Source organism: Solea solea, chromosome 5 (assembly GCF_958295425.1).
Source record: "Solea solea chromosome 5, fSolSol10.1, whole genome shotgun sequence".
Classification (NCBI taxonomy): domain Eukaryota; kingdom Metazoa; phylum Chordata; class Actinopteri; order Pleuronectiformes; family Soleidae; genus Solea; species Solea solea.
The window spans coordinates 2,859,785-2,882,242 of record NC_081138.1 but is presented as its reverse complement, the minus strand read 5'-3'; the positions used below and the strand labels follow the sequence as shown (position 1 = coordinate 2,882,242).

The window sequence follows — 22,458 nt, the reverse complement described above, 5'->3', positions numbered from 1 at the left end:
ACGGACAGACAGACAGACAGACGACAGACGATTCTTGAATTCATAGAGAGAGACAAGCGCAAATGTTTTAGGAGCAGCTAAGTTGTGTGTAGTAGAAATTGAAGGTTGCGATGCACAAAGGTGGTGATCAAACCAAGGCTGCAATAACCAGAGTGTTTATTTAATCAACTGCCGACCGCTTTATCTTCCACATGAGAGTTGCAGGTCCAGCTGGCTCCACTATGGACATGTCACCAGTCCATCGCAGGGGCCAACACACACAGAGACGAACGACCATTCACTCTGCGTCAATTTAGAGTGTCCGTTTAACCTCTGCATCAACCTCTCACACACACACACACACACACGATTCCTCTGAATCTGCTAACACTTATCTGTTTTCCTTTAAGGTGAAACCCAGATGTGGGTGGAATAAGAGGAAAATCAATCATACACTGTATAAATTCGATGTCCTGTGGCCAAGCCCATGAGCCTAAATTCATTATTTGCTCCCCCGGCGTAGATCGGCGCTGCTGTAGGACACTGCTGACATGTCACCTTTAAGCTTTCAAACGAGATTAGATCCGGTAACTGTGACTCTCTTCATGCCACTTTGCCCTTTGTTAACGCACACACGCTGGTTATTTATTCATGTCTCCTCTTATTTATCCTTTAATTTGTCACTTGTCAATTTCACCTTAGTAATTCCTCATGGCATGACGTGACAGCGGTTGGGGCTCTTGCGTGTGCATTGAGTACTTTATTTGTTCATTTATTTTTTTAGTCTTATATTAAAATCTTTGTTATTGTACCAGTTTTCAGAGGAATCCACCAATGTCATTGTCAAGGACAATCAAGGCGTTTTAGTATTCTATTCTAATTGTGGTCCTACACACATGCGCAAAGGCACAGAGGTCAGAAGGTCAGAAACAAAGCAAAGCAGAGGTTTATCCCTTGACTTTTTGTCCAGGAGATGAGATTTGGAGAGATTTCTGTGCCTTCGACAGCTGCGCTCGTAATCGTTTCTGAGAGGAAGTGTTTTATCTCGCGCTGCCTTTGAAGAACAGCGCCGTAAACCGCTGGAGAACGTTTCAACAAAGCTTCTTCCAGAGAGGAAATCACGGATCAAATATTTATAACAGATGTTTGTTGCTCTTTGCCAGCACACTATTTTCTTTTCACAGAAGTAAGCTACGGCTCGTGCAGGGGTACGTAAGGCCTCGCCTCGGGTGTACACTGGGGTACAGATAAGGTTATATGGGCCGTCATCATCTTAATGATAATGTGTGACTTTAAATGTCGTCCGTCCTCACGCGGGCCGAGTGGAATTTATGGGCAGCGCTGGCTTGTTTGATGCAGTGTAGTCATTATTGTAACGTGTCATGGCCAGAGAGGCTCTCTGTCCTCAAAGTGTGACTGCAGTGAAGGTGATGTGAGGCTGATAAACGCCATCTAAAGCTTCCAGAACAATTTATGCGCAGACACACACACACACACACACACACTGACATTGACAGCTGTATCCAGAGCTTGTTGCAGTTTGTAATTACTGACTTCCAGTCACAGTCCAGTCAATTATGTTTTTTTTCTTAAATTGAGTCCAGTGTATGGTGTATTATGGGCTGTTTTCTCCTCTTACACATATATTAAAAGTGAATTTTTTGGTTTTATTTATTTGACCTTCATTTTACCAAGGGGAAAAAATCCTTACATCTGTACCTTAATTTCACAAGGTGATGCTGATCCGTACTTTTTGTTGCTTTCTGTTCCATATACTCGTACCGAACTGGTATAAAAGGATTTTTGTCCATTCTGCACCTTTTGCACGGAATATGTTGCAGAAAGACTGGGAACGACCTGCGTTCATTACATCGAGTATTTCAAATCCAAATGGAGAATTCTTGAGGCTGACTTCACAATGTGCACTTGTTTTTCATGATGTGCTTGTAAATTGAGTCTGGATTCTTTGATTTGTTTTCTGCTTTTAAAGTCAGAATTCTGAGAATAAAGTCAGAAATTCTGGGTTTAAAGTCAGAATTCTGAGAATAAAGTCAGAAATTTTTAGTTTAAAGTCAGAATTCTGAGAATAAAGTCAGAAATTCGGAGTTTAAAGTCAGAATTCGGAGTTCAAAGTCAGAATTCGGAGTTCAAAGTCAGAATTCGGAGTTTAAAGTCAGAATTCTGAGAATAAAGTGAGATATTCTGAGTTCAAAGTCGGAATTCTGAGAATAAAGAGAGAAATTCTGAGTTTAAAGTCGGAATTCTGAGAATAAAGTCAGCAATTCTGAGTTTAAAGTCAGAATTCAGAGTTCAAAGTCAGAATTCTGAGAATAAAGTGAGATATTCTGAGTTAAAAGTCGGAATTCTGAGAATAAAGTGAGAAATTCTGAGTTTAAAGTCGGAATTCTGAGTTTAAAGTCAGAAATTCTGAGAATAAAGTCAGAACTCAAATATTTTTTTCCTGTGTGGCCCTAATCCTCTTCCGTGTTAATGTGTAACTGTCGAGTGTTTCGTATTTCCCTTGACAAAGAGGTTCTTAATCTCAATGGGATTTTCCTGGTTAAATAAAGGTTAAATAAATATTAAGGGAGTTGCAGACTGATGACAAACAAATTCAACTTCATGGCTATAGTTCAACTGAAAATAGTCAAAAACAGATCTGAGAATGCAGAGAACACACCAGTGACTGAGTCCATGACCAGAACCCTTGAGTCAAAGCAACACAGTCTGAAGTGTTTCTAAAAGTGTAGGAAATGAAAGCTTTGTTTTGGTTTAACTTTTACGTGACCCGCTTTGTGGTCTTCATTCCTCGCAGTGATGACTCACACTCGACAAGCACCTGCAGTTTACACTCATGCACTCTCTGGGTTAAAATGTAGCCAAAATCTCACCTACTGCTGAGTGTTGACCCAGGAACTGCTTTGTGTCGTCTGACCTCAGTCTCGTTTCTCACCGGCTCCTCTGGTTATTTAACGACGACGCATGTTGTAAGCATTCCTTGTGACAAAGGCGCGGAAAACTAGATTAAATCGAGTGCCTTTGACAGACATAGTCGTCTCTTGTTTCTTGTAAGCCTGTAATCGAACGTTTCTTGTTTAATCTTATTTAATCTTTCTGTCTCTCAAAAAAAAGACACTTGCCATGTAGAAATAAAGTTTGTCCAAAAGTTTGACGCCCTGGTCTTTCAGGATTTACCATATATTCACATTTTATTCACAGTTTATAGAGCTGCCGCAATACATATCATTTATTTACAATTGATTATTTATTTTTGGGAAAAAATACTATATAAAATGTTTGGGAAATATGGACATTTATGGAAATAAATAACCATTAAGCAATATACTTTATACTACTGTACAAATGATTTATGTAGCACTTTTTAAAACAAGGTTACAGAGTATATATATAGAGAGAGTTGTACTCTGTAACCTTAGTAACCTAATTTGAGGCCTGACATAGATCATTGTCCCGGATCCACTGCAGTGGTTAGGGTGGGCTTCACAATAATCCACAGTGTGGTGTGGAAACAGGTTGCTTGGTTTTCATCAGGTCAAACTATAACAGAAAACAGAAGAGAGTGGTGTTGTGCAGACAGCCTCCTTCCTCCTCCTCCTCCTCCTCCTGCTGCTGCTGTCCACTGACTGTGGTTTTCTTCCCCTTTAAAATGAAAAAAAGCGTGCAGCCCTAGCGGTGGTGGTGGTGTTATGTGGGCTCCCTGGAAAAGTCTGCGGACTGGAGAGAGAGGAAGAGAGAGGAGGAAGAGCGAGAGAGAGGGAGAGGGAGAGGGGGGACAAACAAGCCCGGCAGCTACAGAGGACAGATCATGGCGGCACCTCTCGGACGGGACACTCTACCTGACCACTGGTCGTACGGAGTTTGCAGAGATGGCCGCGTCTTCTTTATTAAGTGAGTGGCTGTGATCGGCGAGCGCGCGATACTTACCGAGTCCGATACTTACCGAGTGTGAAGGATTTCCGTGAGTGTTTTTCTCTCTTATTATCGCTCAGTAACAGGTGTCTGTCTGTCTCTCTCTCTCTCTCTCTCTCTGTCTGTCTCTCTCTCGTCTGTCTGTGTCTGTGTGTGTCTGTTGCAGTGATCAGACTCAAAGCACCACTTGGCTCCATCCGCGCACGGGGGAACCGGTTAACTCTGGACACATGATACGGTCAGGTACGCGGTTTTTGCAGGACACGGGGAGGACGTGATAGTTTTGCTGCAGTGTGTGTGTGTGTGTGTGTGTGTGTACACTCACTCTGCGTGTTGTTGTCCGTGTTGCAGATTTGCCAAGAGGATGGGAAGAGGGTTTCACGGACGAAGGAGCCAGCTACTTCATCAAGTGAGTGGCTCTTCACTACATTGTTGCGTTCAAGTCTCATCACAGCTGGATGTAAGGATACACGATATTATCGCGATATGAACAGCAAAAAACAACGTAGTAAGATAATTGTGAATGAAAGCACTTGTCAATAGTTCAGATAACTTTTGACCACACACAGTTCTAGTGATTTACTTTGAAAGGGCCACAAGGGGGAGCCACCATCTTTTTAGTTTGATGGTAACATAAGATGTTTTCTAACTTTATTTTGAAACTATAAGTGTTTTGTTTTTTTATTTTAGTAGCTTTTTTTAGTAAAATTACAACATTTTGTAATGTGGGTAACTTTTTTGTAGGATTAGTTTCTTTTCAAAAACCTTATTAATAGATCGATACGGTGACATATCGCAATATTTTGAGTTATATCGCCCCTTGAGACACCAAGTATAGATTTTTATGATATATAATATTTCAACTGACAAAAATAAATTCCAATTTTTGTAGATTAGCATAAAATAAATCACTAGATGGTGCCAAGTGTTCACTCTCACTAGAGCTGTTGTGTGAATATATCGCAATTTGATTTTGCAAATACTATCGTGACAATATCGTATTGTGATACTATTGTATCGTGGTGTCTTGGGCTATTCCCATCCCTCATAAGTAACATCTGTTATCGACCAAATGAGGATGGATTATGGACATTAGGCCGGATCATGGTCAGGAGAATCATGACAGGACATTTCCATATTGTCTCATGCCCAGTTGGCTAAGTAATGTGTGCAAATTGCTCCAGTCCCCACTCGTGTGGTAGCTGCTGTCAAACACCGCACTGTTCACATGGTGCCTGTGAAGAAATGGGCACGTATGCCGCGTGACTAATGACACAGCAGCGTGTCAACATATGGATGAACACGCGGTGGTCCCATCTGATAGGGGAGAGCAATTTTCCCTGCCCGCATTGTGAGCGGGAAGAAGTGGCAGTGTCTATGGCAGGACGGGAGGAAGGCTATTAAAATTCTCCTCACAGCCTCCATGCAGGACCTCTACTCTCTCCATTAGGTGTCCAGCCTTGATGTGTGTGTGTGTTTGAGAGAGAGAGAGAGAGGGAGGGAGGGAGAGAGACTGTAAAGGTTACAAGAGAGGGGTGTGACCACGTGTGGTGACAGAGATATATTGCTTGATTGGATTACTGAGGCAGCGAGGACAAGAATTCCCAAAGTCAAAGAGCACAGTGTGAAGTTTGTTTTGATTTTAATGTCCACCCCATAATTACACAATACACTCGTGGGTAATTGTTTCAGTGAGAATGTCCCAAACACTACAAACTCAAATAATGTCGTCCTTTATCTTTACTTTACATTCTAATTCAGTAAAATCAAAATCATGCTGCTTTCAAACAGACAAAAACATGAAATTGTTAACAGTAACGGTGAAATAGTGGATAAAAGCAACACATAAAATCAAAGTAGGGCCAGTTAAAGTAAGCCATGGATAGAGTAAGTGAACAAAAGCCCCACGTGATGATTTGAAAGCTTATGCTCAGCCACCGTCACCCCTCACCTTTCGTCTGAATGAATGAAAGTATGACAAACCTCGCTTTATGTGAATATCTGGTTCTAGCTCCGTATCTCGCAGTTACTTCAACGTCAACATTCATCTGTGTTTGGAAAATCCATTGAAGCTTGTGAAGGGAAGCTAAATTGGGAGCAGCGCGTCCTAATATTAACCCTAAACCCTGATATTACATTATTATGAATTTAATAGGAATAGTGGGATGATTTGTTGTGATTTCCTCTCCTGTATGGAGCTACTGCAGGTCTGACCCAGGTTTTTTCTTCCATGTACTTAATCATTACTACAAATACATTGCACAGTGCTAAGATGTCTTGACTTTTTCATCTAATCACTGGCGTCGTGCCAGATGTTAATCCAAGTGCAGTGCACTGCGGAGAGGCAACTGCATGCAGTGCAATCTGTTTCGATTCTCACCAGGAGAACGGTGGCGGCAAACGTTACTTTACACATTTGCTTCGCTCAGCCCGTGTGCAGAGAAGAAGAAGAAGAAGAAGAAGAAGAAGAAGAAGAAGGCGACATGTTGGAACAGTTGGAATCACAAAGACAGAAATATGCCTTTACATTCTTTTTGTCAGATTCGTTTAAGCCTCAGAGATCGACCCTCTTACAATTTATGGAGTATCTGTAAACCGTCATTCCTCTAGATTACGTTAATGTCCAGCTCTGGCGATTGGAAGATAAGCTGCGTCTTGGACGTCCTCAAGTTCCGATCAAGACGTGCAAACACTGCGTCGGAAATAATCCAGATGAGACGTGACGCTTTTCAATTCCATCTGCAGCACTGGTTCCATCTCTGTGTGGATTCTCGTGTGTCAGTGTGTGTTAGACTCGTGCTTTGCAGGAAAAGAGGCCTGGACAGCGTCCAGAAAGTCATGCTAAACGCAATCAGATAAGTCTTTGGAAAGTCCACCGTAACACAAAGTGGAAATTCCTCATAAGAGCTGCATATTTGTGAATGGCTCCTCCCACAGTGGCTTGTTTAAAGTTTGTGTTGTTTTTTTGGCTGCACTTTTTAAATCAAAAATCCCTGTCATCGGCGATGACTCACATTCAATTATAAACAGAGATTAAGAAAGCACTTGTCCTCAGCCACTTGGAAAGACATTCCGGTGTCCAAAAGTGTGTCTGTAAAAGAAAAAGAAGACATAAAACGGTCTCATCGGACAAAGTTGTTGTCGCTGACACTTATATAGCGTGTAAAACGAAGGTGGCCTTTGTGAGCCTCTCGTTCGCCCACTTTTCCCCTGTAAGAAGTGAGAACAATGCGACGGCGGCTCCGTGTGATATATGGCGGCCTAAATGTCAAGGCAGCTAAATCAGGCGGCGACTTGTCGGTGCAAGGGTCCTGTTTTCAGGGCAGCATCACGGCTTCTCCTGTGGATGTGAGGCTTATCCCGAGCACAGCTGGACGTCTCTGCACGCGGTATATCACTGTTTCATCTCTCTGCCAGAGTTGACTGATGATTTAATTGTATCCTGGAGGATTGCTAATATCCTTCTTTACGTACTAAATTAAGGCTGCAACAACGAATCGGTTAATTGTAGGAAAATACGTAAGTCATCAACTATTTTGGTAATTAGTTTGAGAATGAACGGAATAAAAACAAGTTCTGCAGTTTCAGAAATGTGGATATTATCTGGAGGGCTGCAACTAACGATTATTTAGTATCCAGAAAATGTCATGAAACAAACCTGGAAAAGACAATCTTCTCAAATGTCATGTCTTGTTGTCTTGGCCAAAAAGCAGAAATAATTCAGTTGGAATGATTTCTTTGTTTATATGGAGCAAAGAAACCAGAACATATCTGAAAACTTGCTTTAAGTCCTTAAAAACACAGGAGTAATTGTTTCAGCCCTAATTATCTGGATTCTTTGCTCCTCTAAGTGAATAAAGACAATATCTTTATCTTTAGTTAAAGTGAATGATCACTTAATTGAGTAACAGATTAATAGACAGCTAACATAATCTCTAGTTGCAGCCCTCATCTAAATGAATGAAGAATGAAGGTGAATCACAGCTTCAGTCAAAATGAGCATCATTTTAAACACTTGAACCTCTTTGTGTTTAATATTTGATGGTAAATCTTGCCACATGAACACGGAGACAATGTTTTAATAATGATCACATTCATCGAGCGTATAATATGGTTATATAGAATCGTAGAAATAGATCTCTTTTTAATTTTTGATGCAGTGCGACGACGACGACGACGAAGTCCCACGTGTGTTTCTATGAATAATGACTTTGATGAGCACAACCGTCTCATTGCACTTCCGTTTCGGAAAGGTTTCTACACGACACGTGTAATCCATATTTATTATTCTCTTGTGACGGAGTCATCGTCAGAGATATTACCTCTGGGTGCTTTACAGCGTTTTGATTTATTGCACCCATAGATGATGCTGTAATGACGACGATGATGACGACGACTTTGCAGTTTTGTGCCATTTGTGCCAAGTCGTCTTGGCTCCAGTAAGCAAGCTGTAAGAATAGACGCACACCTGGTTATTTAATTACTTCTCTGGGCCTGAAACCCACGAGTTGGTTTGGATTTAAAAGGTTTAGGTGCAAGACTCACATTAGCTGACAACGACAAAACGCTGAAGACACTCAGGATGGTTCGCTGTCGTTAAAAAGCATCCCAAACAAGCGATACAACTCTCGAGTTTACAACTGCGAGAGTCAGCGTTTTAAAAAAAAAATACTGCAGGGACGACCTGCAGTGGCACAGAGACAGGTCATTAGCACAAAGTAAGTGGGCTCTTAGATAGAAAGTGGTGTTGTTGTTTGCCCCCTTTTCTTCTCCTCTCATGGCTGTCCAGGAAACAAACAGAAACAAACTCCGGCAGGACGTCTGCATGCTGCTGCCATGTCAACAGGCGCTAGATTGTGTGTGTGTGTGTGTTGATGGTGGAATTTAGCCGAGCACAAAGGAAGGATTGTTCAGAGTTCATTGGTGTTATTTTTACCGTCCCAACAGTTCTGCCGTTCCCACTCTCTCAATAACAACACTAAGAATGATTTATTGATCCATTTGATTTTTTTTTACTCAGACATTTTCTTCACGGTGCTTTTGATGCCCTGATAATAACAAATAGAGTGAAGTGATGGGATGAGATTAGGGATGAGTGTGTGTGTGGCTGTCACACGTCCTGCAAATCTCCAAGGAAGAGACCCAATTTGAAAGCAATCTTTGAAAAATCATTACAGTTTAATCCCAGACGGCACTGTGTGCCAGGTGAACATGATACTGTATGTGCTGTCAGTCTGTGTCTGTTTGTGTGTGTGTTTGAGAGAGAGAAAGACAACACAAACTAATGGAGCTTTTCCTTTAGAGCTGCAACTAACGATTATTTTCTCGATTAATCGATTAATCCATAAGATATCAGAAAACCTTAAAAAATGATGATGTTCTCAAATGTCTTGTTTAGTCCACAAACCAAAATGATTCACTTTGGATTATTTCTTTGTAATCCAGCGCAAACAAATTAAGAAAATATTCACATTTAAGAAGCTTAAACAATCGGAAATCTTGTTTCAATCCTGAAAAAAGATTAAAACCGATTCGAACTATAGATCCGTGAAAAAGACTTAAAAATCCTGAAAACATGCGTTAATCTCCAACTTTTAGCAAGGAAAATTCAATAAATAACTTAGTATTACTTATGTTAAAGTATTTAGTGACTGCACTGCCGAAAGCCAGCGATCGTGAGCCAAATCACAACCCGTTCAGCCGTATTCCAGTTCAGAGACTGTGCTATGAAGTAGTGGAAAGCGTCGTAGATCGTAGACTTTAAAGATCAGCTGTGTAAGAAGTAGCGACATCTAATGGTGAGACTGCAGATTGCAGGACTCCTCCATTCATCCCTTTGTTTGTTTCCCAAACATGTCTTAATGTGTGTAGTAAGCTACCTTGCCGGAAGTAAACAATTATTTATTCCATGCCTTTTAAGGCTATGGGAGCCATTTTTATCTATACATTACATTTACACATTTATAGTAACACACATGAACACAAACCCTCCTAAATGTTCCACGCTGGAGCTTTAGCCATCAGAAATATGAATGTATTCTCTCTATTGCCTGATATATCTAATGATAATTGAGTTGTGTTAAGTCATTCCCTTGTAAAAAGCAGGGAAACCGCTGAATTAGGTTTCCTCTCCACCAAATCAGTGGCATTCACTGAATGTAGGAAATGTGTAATTCTATCGCTCCCCGTGGGAAAAGAAAATGACCCCACTGAGGTACAATGGTGTCCTGTTGAGGACACAGTTCACATTGTTGATTGAGCTTACAATAGCTGTGGGACAATCGGGAGAGGACTTTGTGATACCCGCACTCAAACTCACCAAAAAAAAAAGCGAAACTGTTTCCGTCTCAGCTTCATTTACTCATGCGATGAGTCCGTCTTTGTTATCTTGGATTTTTATTCTTTATTCCTCTGCTTTTTGTGTTTTTAGCTTGAGTTTTAGATCTTTGTAATTAGGAGACTAATAATGTCCTGGACAGCATGAGGTAATTAGCCTTGAGATGTTTTGGGTGTGTTGAAGCACGTTAAAAATATGTTGAATATCCCCATTGGCCATTATGTTACGAGTGTCTTAATGAAGCTTCCCGGTTTTTTTTTTTGCAAACACAGCAAATCCATACATTATTGCTGACTTGAAAACATCATTGAAAAAAAAAAAAAATAGCCCCAAGGTCCTTAAATGACCTTAAATCCCTCAGATTATCAGTGTATAATTATTATTCAGTCATTTTTTGAAGGAAAGTTACATTTCTAAGAATATCCTTCCTTGTTTGGGGCTCCTCTGGGCTCAGGCAGGAAGGTAAATGTTTCTTTCTTTCTTTCCTTTTTTTCAAAGAAGCAGCAGAAACTCACCCGTGATGTTCAGATCAGTAGGGCTGCATTGGTTAATCGATTATTGATCGGTTACTTAAAGGAATACTTCGGCGATTTGCTTTTAGCTTTGTATTAGTAGAATAGGGGTAGTATTTTGGAAAAATTGTGCTTCCCAACCTCAGTTACAGGCTGCTTGTATTATTTTGAATAGGTATCTGTCAGCTCTTGACCCAATATCTCCTGCCATATTACCAAAATACAAGACTATACAAGACTTTCGTAACCCAGGATATTGACCATAATCGAATCTTAGAATAAGACAGAATAAGAATAGAATCTTATTATATTCTCTCCATGTATATTCTCTCTCTCCATTCTCCATTCATCCTCAGAAATATTCACATCTTACTATTTTTCCCATTCCTGTTTCACATATAAGGTTGTATTTCCCTTACTCGCCATTAATTGCTGACATAATGCCGATATTACTCTGCATCTCCCTGAATTGTATATTCCTGTCACAGTGGTAATTGCACTGTTTTTGTGCTGGTTCATATTTGGTTTCATCTCTCTCTCGCTCTCAAAGTAATCCCATAGTTGCAAATATCTAAAAAAATGAAATGATGTTGAAATGTTTTGTGGTTTCTTTGCTCCATGTAACAAAGAAGTCATTAAATCTGGCCATATTTTACATCCCCTGAAAACGTCATCCTAATCTGTCCTTTACTTACTGGAGTGATGCTGCTCACAATAAGACAGACAGCCAAAAGCATCACCTCCTTGGCAGAAGTCGAAACTAATTACACAGAGCTTTACTTCACTTCCCACTGACCTCTGTGGACTCCACTGTATCGTTTTCTGAGAGCGTGATCATGTCTAAACTTAGTTCTGGATGTTGCAGACATAGTTTTGAGCCGTAGAGTTCGCTTCTTTGTGTTTTCAATCATGTCGCCGGGTGACACGAGATCCATAACACTAGTATACACAGTGTCCACACTCGTTTGACAATGGTTTGAATGAACAGTATGATATTTCTTCCAATTTAAAAGTTACATTCTGCAGTTTTAAGTCTTCATTTTTTGACAAAATACCGGCTTTTTAATCTTGTGTCCCACCTTGCTACACATCTCTTTTCATCACTGCACAATGTCTGCTGTGCAGGGAATGAAGTTACTGAAGAAAGAAAGCTAAAATCACTTCAAGGTCAAGTTAGCAGCACGTGCTGACAGTCTGTCTTGGTCAGGGTGACCTCTGTGGACTCCAGTGTAGTCACTGATGTCTGATGATGTTTCAGATAAGATTTTGGGGCGTTTTTGAGTCCTTTTGTGGACACTTCTTTGTGTTTTCAGTCATGCTCCACCCTGTTTGCTGCCGTCTCACTTTACTAGCACAATGTTCCGGTTGCCTCTGTCTGTCTTGACGTAAAACAAAGCACTTTAGAGTTGTTCCGATACCGAAAATGCTGGTATCGGTACCACGATACTGCACTATTTAAAGATTTAAATGCCTTTTTATTTTAGTACATAATGGCTGCACTTTATTTAGTTTTTTATAATTATTCCTATATTTATTTAAGTTGCTGTTGCACTGCTGTTTTTTATACTGTTCTATTTAAAAATAAATATAAAAATAAATGGCTTCCATTTGCTGTATTCATTCATGTTTTACAAAGGGTTTAACCTGAGCAAGGCCTTACCACAATGATAATCATATCACAGTATCACACGCAGGCATAGTATGATTTTTTTTTTTAACACACTGGTATCGGAATCGGTACTCGGTATCGGTATCGGTACTCGTATCGGCCGATACCGACAGCACGAGTATCGGTATCAGGAGGGAAAAAATGGTATCGGAACATCTCTACTTCCTGTGTGCAGTGCTGTCATTTTTTACCATTTATTTTTGACAAAATATCGGCTTTTCATCTTGCGCTGCGACATGCGAATAGAAGTCCTGTCCCGTCTTGTTACATTTCTATTTCTTCATCACTGCACGATTTCTGCTGTGCAGGGAATGAAGTTACTAAAGGAAAAGACTAAAATCACTTCAAGGTCAAGTTAATAGCTAACGCTGACAGTCTCCTTCGGTCGGGCTGACCTCTGTGGACTCCAGTGTGGAAATTGACGTCTTTAAATCTCTATTCTTTCCTGAGAGAGAGATCATGTCTAAACTTTGTTTTGGACGTTGCACACAAGATGATATTTGAGCTTCCTGTTGCAGATGTTTGACTTACAAAGATCCCAGAACACCAAGAGCTTTCCTGCTGTACACTATGTGCACTCCACAGGGCAAGTACTATTTACATATTTATGTAGAACAGATGTGCACGTCCGTCCTCAGACTCAGACACACTTGCTGTGTCTGGTTAGTGTGAGGAACTGCTTGGGCGCAGTGCAGACTGTGTTGCATTTGTCCTACAAATAAACTGCCTCTAAAGTGTCCCACAGAGTACAGTAGGAACCGCCTGCTCTCCTAAGAAAAAAATAAAACTCTGCAGTTTTACTTGTTTGCAAATGATGGGACGTGTTTGTGTTCGTGTAGCCTGGTTGAGCCCAATCCGAGTCTGCCAGCGATTTGATTTCGCTCCGCTAACAAGTTTGGCAAGGACGTCGTTTTGGCCAACTGCAGAATCGTCTAGAGGCGGGCTTAACGCAGCGAGGACAGAGTAGCGACGTCAAGCAGCTTTTATATTGTGTACATCCAACATAGCGACCAGTTGTCTTTTGATTCGTGGAGGAAGTCGGTTAAACTCTCGCTCCACGGAGGTCCCCCGGGCATCAGTTGTTTGACGCCACTACTGCAGGAGATAACTGACTACAACAAGTACCTTTGTTGAATGGTTTTTGAATGGTTGGTTCCCAACCTTTTTTCCTTGAAGCCCCCCTTGCTTGTGTCCAGGGGGCTTGCACAGAAAAAGAAGTAAAAAGTTCATTTATATGCAAAAATAAACAGCAGTTATAGGTTTTTGTTCCTGTTCTTACTGTGCTGTTGATCCCGGTGAGTCTTTGGCACTTTCACTTTCACTCACACAACAGGAAAGTGATCAGGTGTTGGCGATAAATGGCTTAATAAATTGAAAGGTGGACCAAAAAAGTGCTAGTTTTTATTTGGGTGATACTGACTTCTAATTATCCAGTAGAGTGTCTGATTGGGATGCACAGATATAATTATATTAACCTCACAAACTCAGAGCAGTCATATGATCTCTGGTGGGGGCTTGGACCCCAGGTTGGGAGCCATGGATGTGGTTCATTGATCTGATCCAATTGCATACAGAGGCATTTGACTAAACCCTTTTCCAGACTGAAACTCAATCTCAAATGGGATTAAAGTGCAGTCTGGTGTTAGCCAGGCTTGCATTTGTACATTATTTACCACAGAAAATGCTTACATGTTTCGTTTGTGTCATCTGATCAACTCGATCAACTGTGACCCTCTGTTCAGTCTTCCTCTCTTCCTCTTCTCCTGTCTTCCCTTAAGCTGTTTCATGAGAGCGTGACTTTTTTCAGCTGAAAATAGATGTGAAATGGTTTTGTCATTCGTGACAGGCAGAATCCCAGATGCATCAGATTACTACGACTACTACTACTGTCTTCTCCTAGGAAAAATAAAGGCATTTGTCTTGTGCTGCATCATTACTTACAAGATAAGAACAGAAATAAATACTTACCTTACTCCTATACCGTGCTGTAGGAAATGCTTCGTGTTATTATTTATTTATTTGCCATATTCACGTGTGCGTATGTTTGTGTGTGTGTCCTGTGCTGCTGATGAAACTGACAGATCATGAAAGAAGTGATGAAATCGTGCGGGCGCTGTGTTCCATCATTCTTATTGCAGCATTTAATGTGCTGCAATAACAATGATGGAACACAGATAATAAGTGCAGTTCGCCGATTTTTTATTCTGCTTCTGTTGGCTTTATTTTGTGTGCCGTGTCCTTCATATGCAAACAGGCTCTGTCAAGCAATACTATCAGACCTGACCGTGGGAGCATTTGTGTGGATACAGCGGCAGCACGGGTGGACGTGGAGAAGAAGTGTTTATCCCTTAAAAGTGCTGAACGTTTGGGTTTTTTTTGAGCTGTGGAGACCACTTTTCATGGACGAGCCATTGTGTTTTCAGTTATTCGTCAATCTGCTTGTAGCCGTCTCACTTTACAATATTGCTGTTGCCTCTGTTTGTGCTACCCTTGACTTCCCGTGTCGCCGGTTGACACGAGATGTAGACAATAGGCTTAATCTGCATTGTGCAAAGTCATTGGTTCGAATGGAGCAGTATGACTACATTTGTTTCTATTAAAAACAGGTATTAAAGGTATTAAAAGTTGATAAATCAATTTCGGGAAAATGAAAATTATTAAGTCTCCGATTTCATGAGGTATTTCCATTGTCCATTTATTTTCCTTCCCCGCGTTTGTTAAAAACAACGATGCACAGGCATGCTCGCCCTGTAAGATCGGCTCAGGGCCCTCACGCTCCTCCTGGCGCGAAATAATATCCGAAAATCTGTTCGAGCTTTGTTCCTTTCTAGCTTATGACTTCCCTTGTATGGTTTTGCTCTATAGATAAGTTAAATATGTGTAATTTGAGATGGTCTCGTACTCCTGCATATACCCTGAAAAAGTTACGTCCCTGCAGTCTTAAGTCCTTGTTTTTATTTGGCAAAATGCTGGCTCTTCAGCTTGTGCCGCCACAGGTGAATAGAAGTCCGACCTTGGTGCACTTCTCCTCCTTTTCATCGCCGCGAAATGTCTGCTGCGCTCGGAAGGAAGTTAGTGAAGAAAAAAGGCTGAAAGCACTTCAAGGTCAAGTTAATAGCGAGTGCTCTTTTGCTTGTCGTTGCACCTAAAACACACATACATAAACTCCATGGACCATTATTAACACTTCATTTTCCTTTAACAGCACCAATCTTGCCTTGGAAGTGTGAATCATTAATCCCGCACACGCTAACATCACTTTAAGCAGCGGACACACATAGGGAGTGATATTAGCATTCACTGAGGTAGCGAGTCCCCACGCTGCTCCAGGCTGATTTATGTTGACCATTTGTCATTATCAGTAGGTGCTTGTATCATGTTTAAGGCGTGCACCGCCGTTATGTCCGCGCATCCATCTTCCGTCCTCGTTGCCGTGGCGGCCCGCGTGTAAGCTGGAGATTTATAAACAGCTGCGCGTTGTCGAGTTCCCATCTCACGGTGACTAATTAGGAGGCTGGTGTCAGGGCCCAGACAATACGTACTCTTCTCGGACTGAATAAAAAACCTCGGAAAACAAAGAGCAGATTGACAGAGTGTGGCTACAGTGGACGCTTGTGCTGCGGCACAACAAAAGGGAGCGTTCCATCAGGCCTCGCAATATTTAACCTGCAGTGACAGAGCTGCAGGCCTGAGGTGTGCTCGGTGGGATGATAGGCGTTATCTGGGATGAGTCACTCTCCGTCCAGGCAGCCGGAGCAGGTAGTCCAGTCAGAGCTGGAGCGGGAGTCAGAGCAGGGAGTCAGCGGAGGAGATGCCAGAGCTGGGATGGGGAGCTGCTGTTGCAGTTGTCTGCCCGTCGGTCAGCAGACGCACTCTGCTGATCGTGACACAGAGCTGGAGCGTTTCAGTGTGGAGGAGGAGGAGGAGGAGGAGAAGCAGACGGAGGCAAGGTAACTCTGGTTTCGATGGCGTTTGCACAGTAACATTTAAGTCGCTGCTTTTTGTATATTTAGATTTCTGTGTTCCTTAAATGAAGCTGGCATGAACCAGGTTACAGAAATCTCAATATTTCATATATGAGAGCAAAACTTTTCGAATGTCATTTCTACTGAGCTGAAGAACAGAGTTTGTACGTTCCTTCTCTCTCTCTCTCTCTCTGATTGAATTCAGATGACAGTTCTCTCTGCCGCATTCTGCCAGAGTGAGAGTGGAGCCTCTGCAGAGAGGAGCAGGTCCCACACTGTTCTCCTGGCAGTGATTAGTTTGAAGATGAATGTGGTGTGAAAATCGAGCATATGAAAGAACCCACCCTTACTCTCATTCTACCCAGCGTATTCAAACTCTTTACTGGGTAAAAAAGTGATGAGCAATAATAAAAAAAGAAAAGAAAAGAAACGAAAACAGTGACCTTAATGTGGAAAATCTAATACAGGAGAGTTTGTGCAAGCACAGAATTTGCATTTAGATAAAAAAAATACGTTATGCAGTAAAGGTTTGTTATGTCAAAGTTATTATATAGCGATCGGTATTCGAAGCACGATGTGTTCCATGTAGCAGAATCTGTAAAACAACAGTAAAAGCACAAGATAAGACCATGATCATGTCCTGTGAACGACTTCAGACACTCAATGACATGCAGGGATGACACGGTAGCACCAAGTCAGCACGTTCATTTAATAACCAATCATTTTATGTACATAATTAAGAATCAAGTGACTGTAATAATAAAAATCTGTCAAATCCTTAGCGTCTGCAGTCTTCTCAGCTCAGTCGTGTATTTTGGTGGGGTTTAGAAAGTGAATAATGGACTTAATCGCTCTGTTTTCTAACTTTATGACGTGATAAATGTCAGTGTCCTGTTTTGAAATCAGAGGGAAACATAATCAGCTTTTAAACTCGCGGTGACCTTGAGTGTTTGAACCTCTCCCCGTGCTTTGTGATCCTGTCGGAGCAGGAAATCGTCTCGTGTCCTGTTAAAAAAGAAGCAAAGAATTCTGCGAGTACATAAGTTCTCTGCGCTCACTGCCTCGAATCTCTTGATCTTACAGTTATTGACTTACACGGTGTTCGCGCCGCTGTGGTTCGCTCCGAACACGTTCCTCGAGGTGCTGAATGTCTAAACACCAGATGATGTTTAGCAGCAGATCGCGTATATTGGACTCACGGTGGATCGCCGGATTTAAATATGATTGTTTTGCCCGTCCGGCCTCTGCCGGTGAGAGAGCAGTCCTCGGGGTTAAAGCAATTTCACTCACTGCAGCATTTATTGAGCCCATTGACCACACAGCTGCGCGACTTCTCACCAGTCCGCTCTAATTTGCTTTTGTGCTGAGACGCAATGGGGGCTAATTTTTTATTCATGATCCAATTTAAGCCTTTTCTCTATATTCCAAGTCTGGCAGATGTTTGAATTGAAGGCACGCGTGATTAGTCGTCACCTATAACCCTTTTACACGGGAGGCAGAGCTCGGATTCTGGAGGATTTTTCCCTCTTGAATAATTAAGTGGTAGTGGACTGTGTGCATGTGCTGTTCTGTGTGTAGCCACTAGATACTGCTGTTGAGTCATTCTGACGAGTAATACTTTAATTGTTTATGGTATATAGAACTTTTATGTTTGCCAAATGGGTTTTAGTGACATAAAGCAGTCGGTGGACGTAAGTGATGGACTGAGATACGGATGCTGACCCGGCCGTCTGTCGCGTGTATCGACCTAAACCGTCTTCATTCAGCTGTCTGCTCTTATCTATACGTCTGTCTGTGGATTATTGAGCTGGCACTGCAGCAGCCCTCGGGCCCTCCGTCTGCCCCGCGTCCTCCGGCCCTCGTCTCCTCTGTCTGAATGGGATGGGATCTGATAAAGAGGACTTTGGGAGCGACATAAAGCTCTGGTTGCAGTCGGTCAGCAGTTTGTGCAGAGTGGACGCGACACGGCGAGGGGTGACCACATCTCACAGCTCGCATATGGCCGCTATAAAGAGTGTTGGCTAATGGCTGCATTGTTTCTCTGCAAGTCGCCTTTTCTTCCGTCCTTATTCTCTCTATAGGGACAGTAAAATGTGGTGTTATTGTTTCATCCCTCGCTGCAGAGGCTGTGTACTGTAACTGTGTGATTGAGAGTAGACAGAGAGAGAGAAAGGGAGAGAGGGAGAGGGCTGAAACAGCAAATTGTACATCTATCTGATCGTGCTGTGTGCTCTGTCCTGCAAACTCACTTAGGTCCGTGCACACAGTTGAAACAGGCTCGGCTGATGTATGTTGATAGAACAGGAACACTGCTTTATGGCCGTCGTCGCTATTAAGACAAACTTGGACAGAAGAGCGTGTTTTTCCACGTCTGATTCCTCCCTGGTAAGTAGCAGTGCACCAGCATACAGGATGTGGGCGACTCTGTATCCATCACACAGTGGGAATATGCTAATTAGATGAGAAAAATAGGACAAATCTATTGCACATTTGTCTTGAGGACGTGCAAGACGACGTCTACAGTCATTCAGGTTTATTGCTCACCTCAAATGAACTTTGCCGGGCAGTTCCTTCACTTTTCACAAGGTAATTACATCCCATAATGGTTCTGCTCGCAGCCTGTTTTCTAAGTAAAGGACGATTGTGTGTTTTTTTTTTTTGTTTTATTTACATTTATTGAAATATTTATCGCTCTCTTTTAAGATCTCTCATTTTCTTACTGAACATGTTCATATTCATGTTCTCTTTGCACTCGGTTATTGTGAGTCATGCTATTGTTTGTTGGGAGTGATGAAAGAAATAATCAGATTATCAGATTAACATATAACATATATATATACAGTATATTATGACATATTTGTTCAGGATCTGTCATTGGATCATTATTTCAAGTTTTAGTATAATTTATTGTTTAGTTTATACATGATCTACATTGCATTTTATTTTATTATATATTTACAATTACTAGTATTAGGGCCACATGTAAAAAAAATTGAAAGAAAGAAATAATAAAATAGCATGAATTCTGAGATGTAGTCAGAATTCTGACTTTTTTCTCAATTTAATCTCAGAATTCATACTATAATCTCATGACTATGACTTTTTGTTCTCGTTAATCTCAGAATTATGGTTTTTTTCTCACTGTAATCCTAGAATTTAATCTCATAATTCTTGCTCTTTAAAAACATTTTGGACATTTGAATATAAAAATATAAAACCTGTCCAATACGTTATATTCCCTTCTGAAAATCCCTCATGTACATATTTGGTTTGTGCATCTTGTCTTTATTTTTCAGTTCAGTTGTTTGCCAGTGTTGTACATTTGCTTGACATTCATGTACCAGGTATAAACGATTGTCATAGAGTTCTTCTGCACAATTCAAATGGCCGTGGTGGTGGTTAGACCCTCAGATTATCATCTCCAGAGCGTTGACGAGGGTCTTTACTCTCAGTGCTTTGACTCCTGGGGAATGCTAATGAGATGTGAAGGAGAGTGGAGATGGATGAGGAAGCGCAGCAGAGGATGAACCTCAGGGGAGGAAGAGGGCAACAGCAGCTGGAAGTGTTACCTGCACGTGTGCTTTCCGTTTAATCTGTGAGTTGACTTCCTGAGTCCTCGGCTGTTACGGAAAACATTTTTCACCTGGACCCCCACTCCGTTTATTAGCTGATAGGGAGCATTTGTCATCAGTCTCCTCCGTTGTTGGGTCGTAGCCCAGGCATCACTGTCATTCCTCATGTTGTCTGACGCCTCCCCAACACACACTCCTCTGATCTAACAGCATTCTCCTATTTAAGCCGTTTAGCGTCAACCTGCAAAGGAAATAGAGTATGTACTGCAAAGATAGACCATTTAGTCATCCACAGTTTACTCAATGAGGCCAACCAGGAAGTAGGAATATGTAGAATAGCCACCAGGGGGCGACTGTCATCTGAGAATATAACTCTAGGGGAAAAGGAGCTTTTACTTCTCGCTTGATTTATAATGTCAATTCACATTTTCTTGTGGAATTAACGGTCTCAATCAGCAGTTTCTGGTCCACTTCAGCATCTTTCAGCCTTAATGCATATGTATGCGTGTGAAAGGGTGAGTGTAAAGTGTTTTGAGTGGTCGTCAAGAGCAGAGAAGCACTATATAAATACAGACCATTTATCATTTATCCGGCACAGTATATATATACTTAATACAATAATCAATCAATGTCAATTTATAATGCAGTTTAAGTCGCGGTGTACTTTCTCTCACTTCCTACACTCCCCCGATCAGTCCCTCATCTATTTTTCCTTACTCACTGCTGTAAATCATCTTCCTTCCTTTCTTCTTTCCTCCCTCCCTCCCTTCCTTCCTTCCTTCCTACTCTCCTTTTCCCCCCCTCTTCTTTTTGCTGTTTGTTGCCTGCATGACTGCAGTGGGAATGGAGCAGGCAGGGCTTCCAGTCCAGTCCAGTTCAGGGAAGTGCACTGATGCCAGGGCTTTGCTGGAGAGAATGCTTACATTAGAGGAGAGCACACGAGAGGTGAGGAGAGAATATGATTACATGGCTAATGCTTTTGTCGCTGGTGGTTTCACTTCTTGCTCCAGGGGCCTCTTACATGATGTACTGGTTAGGTTAACGGAGCCTTGATAATATCCATCACAAGCCTCACACGAGCGCAGAGGGGACAGTTCAGTGGGCTGCGTGTATTTTTAGCTCCGCCACAGCAGCCGAGCACCACAGAGGCGGGAAGGAGGATGTTTTGAATGAATTGACGCCACAGTGTTGAGCAGAGGACGTCAGCAGCGGCGGCGGTGGCGGGGCTACCAGCTGAGCGGTGTACACACACTCACACACACACAGGGATCACTGAGTGAGAAGAGGCACGGCGCAGCAGCGAATCACAGACCTGCCGCTAACATGTGGGGCCAACCACCACAGTCAGCCTCGAGGCAGCCAGTGCACCGCGGGACTCGCAGGTGTGTATCCCAGCCCCGGCACGTATGTGGGATTGTTCTGCAGACGTAGATCCCGTGGAGGCGTGTCAGGGAAATCTCTCCATTTTTGGACTGCATGGTGTTTGCAAGTATACGACGTGCTGAAGTGTTGTCTGTTTTGTCTTTGCAAACTTTAAGGAGTGTGAGGAGTAGTGATTTATTATGTATTATATTTAAATGTACAGTTTAGAGCTGCAACTAACGATTATTTTCATAATCGATTAATCGTTTGGCGTTCAGAATATCAGAAGACCTTAAAAAATGTTCATCGGTGTTTGTCAAACCTGGAAATGATGATGTTCTCAAATGTCTTGTTTTGTCCACAAACCAAAATCTTTGACTTTTAATGATTGAAAAATGAAGAAAATATTCACATTTAAGAAGCTTAAACAATCGGAAATCTTGTTTTAATCGTGAAAAAAGCTTCAAACCGATTATTCGATGATCAAAATAGTTGTCGATTAATTTAGTAATCGATTAATAATCGATTCATCGATTAATCGCTTCAGCTCTAGTATAGTTACAAGCTAATAAAATCATAAAAGAACATAAGATCCAGTTTGCTTTGGTCAGTGCTGTAAATTCTGCAGAACTATACTGTATATACTGTATATATATATATATATATACATTTATGAGCACAAAGGAAGTACAACAGTTTTTAAACTGTACTTTCACTAATTCATTATTTTGTGTGACAAAGACATTACCAATAGAATCAGCACACGGATCAATGATATTGGCCCAATACCCAATATGTTAATGAAGTCCGTGTCAGCACCTGATACCGATACTGGATTAGATTTGAACAGTAGAGTTGTCCCATCTCTACTGTTGGAGCAATCGTTGGAAGAATGAGAGGAAAAAGAGGGAGAGAGGGAGAGAGAGGGAGAGAGATGCTCACACTGCAGTGCTTCATGATCACTGAGCACTGACTGCTCTGTTAATGTCAGCAGAAATGTGATCTTTCAGGCTGTTCATGTGGGATTGTGTGTATAAATTGGACTGCATTCTACCTTCTGGATTGACACAGTCCTAATCCGCTTTTTTTAACTGTTGTTTGGTGAATTTCTATTGGAAACCACTCCTTAGAT

The 22,458-nt window shown here is 41.6% G+C and overlaps 1 protein-coding gene across 12 annotated transcripts in view; it reads left to right on the top strand.

Moving 5' to 3' along the window:
• Positions 1-3,651: 3,651 nt before the first annotated feature.
• Positions 3,652-22,458, top strand: part of plekha7b (pleckstrin homology domain containing, family A member 7b) — a 91,846-nt gene continuing 73,039 nt past the window's right edge. For 7 of the 12 annotated variants that reach the window (XM_058630318.1, XM_058630317.1, XM_058630315.1 and 4 more), the window contains exons 1-3: positions 3,653-3,888; positions 4,076-4,152; positions 4,261-4,318. In XM_058630318.1, coding sequence (XP_058486301.1) covers positions 3,806-3,888; positions 4,076-4,152; positions 4,261-4,318 — 218 coding nt within the window. In that variant the 5' untranslated portion in view covers positions 3,653-3,805. Of the gene's footprint in view, positions 3,889-4,075; positions 4,153-4,260; positions 4,319-20,877; positions 21,347-22,458 lie in introns of those variants that run through there. The other 5 variants (XM_058630308.1, XM_058630307.1, XM_058630309.1 and 2 more) reach the window with 2 other exon arrangements.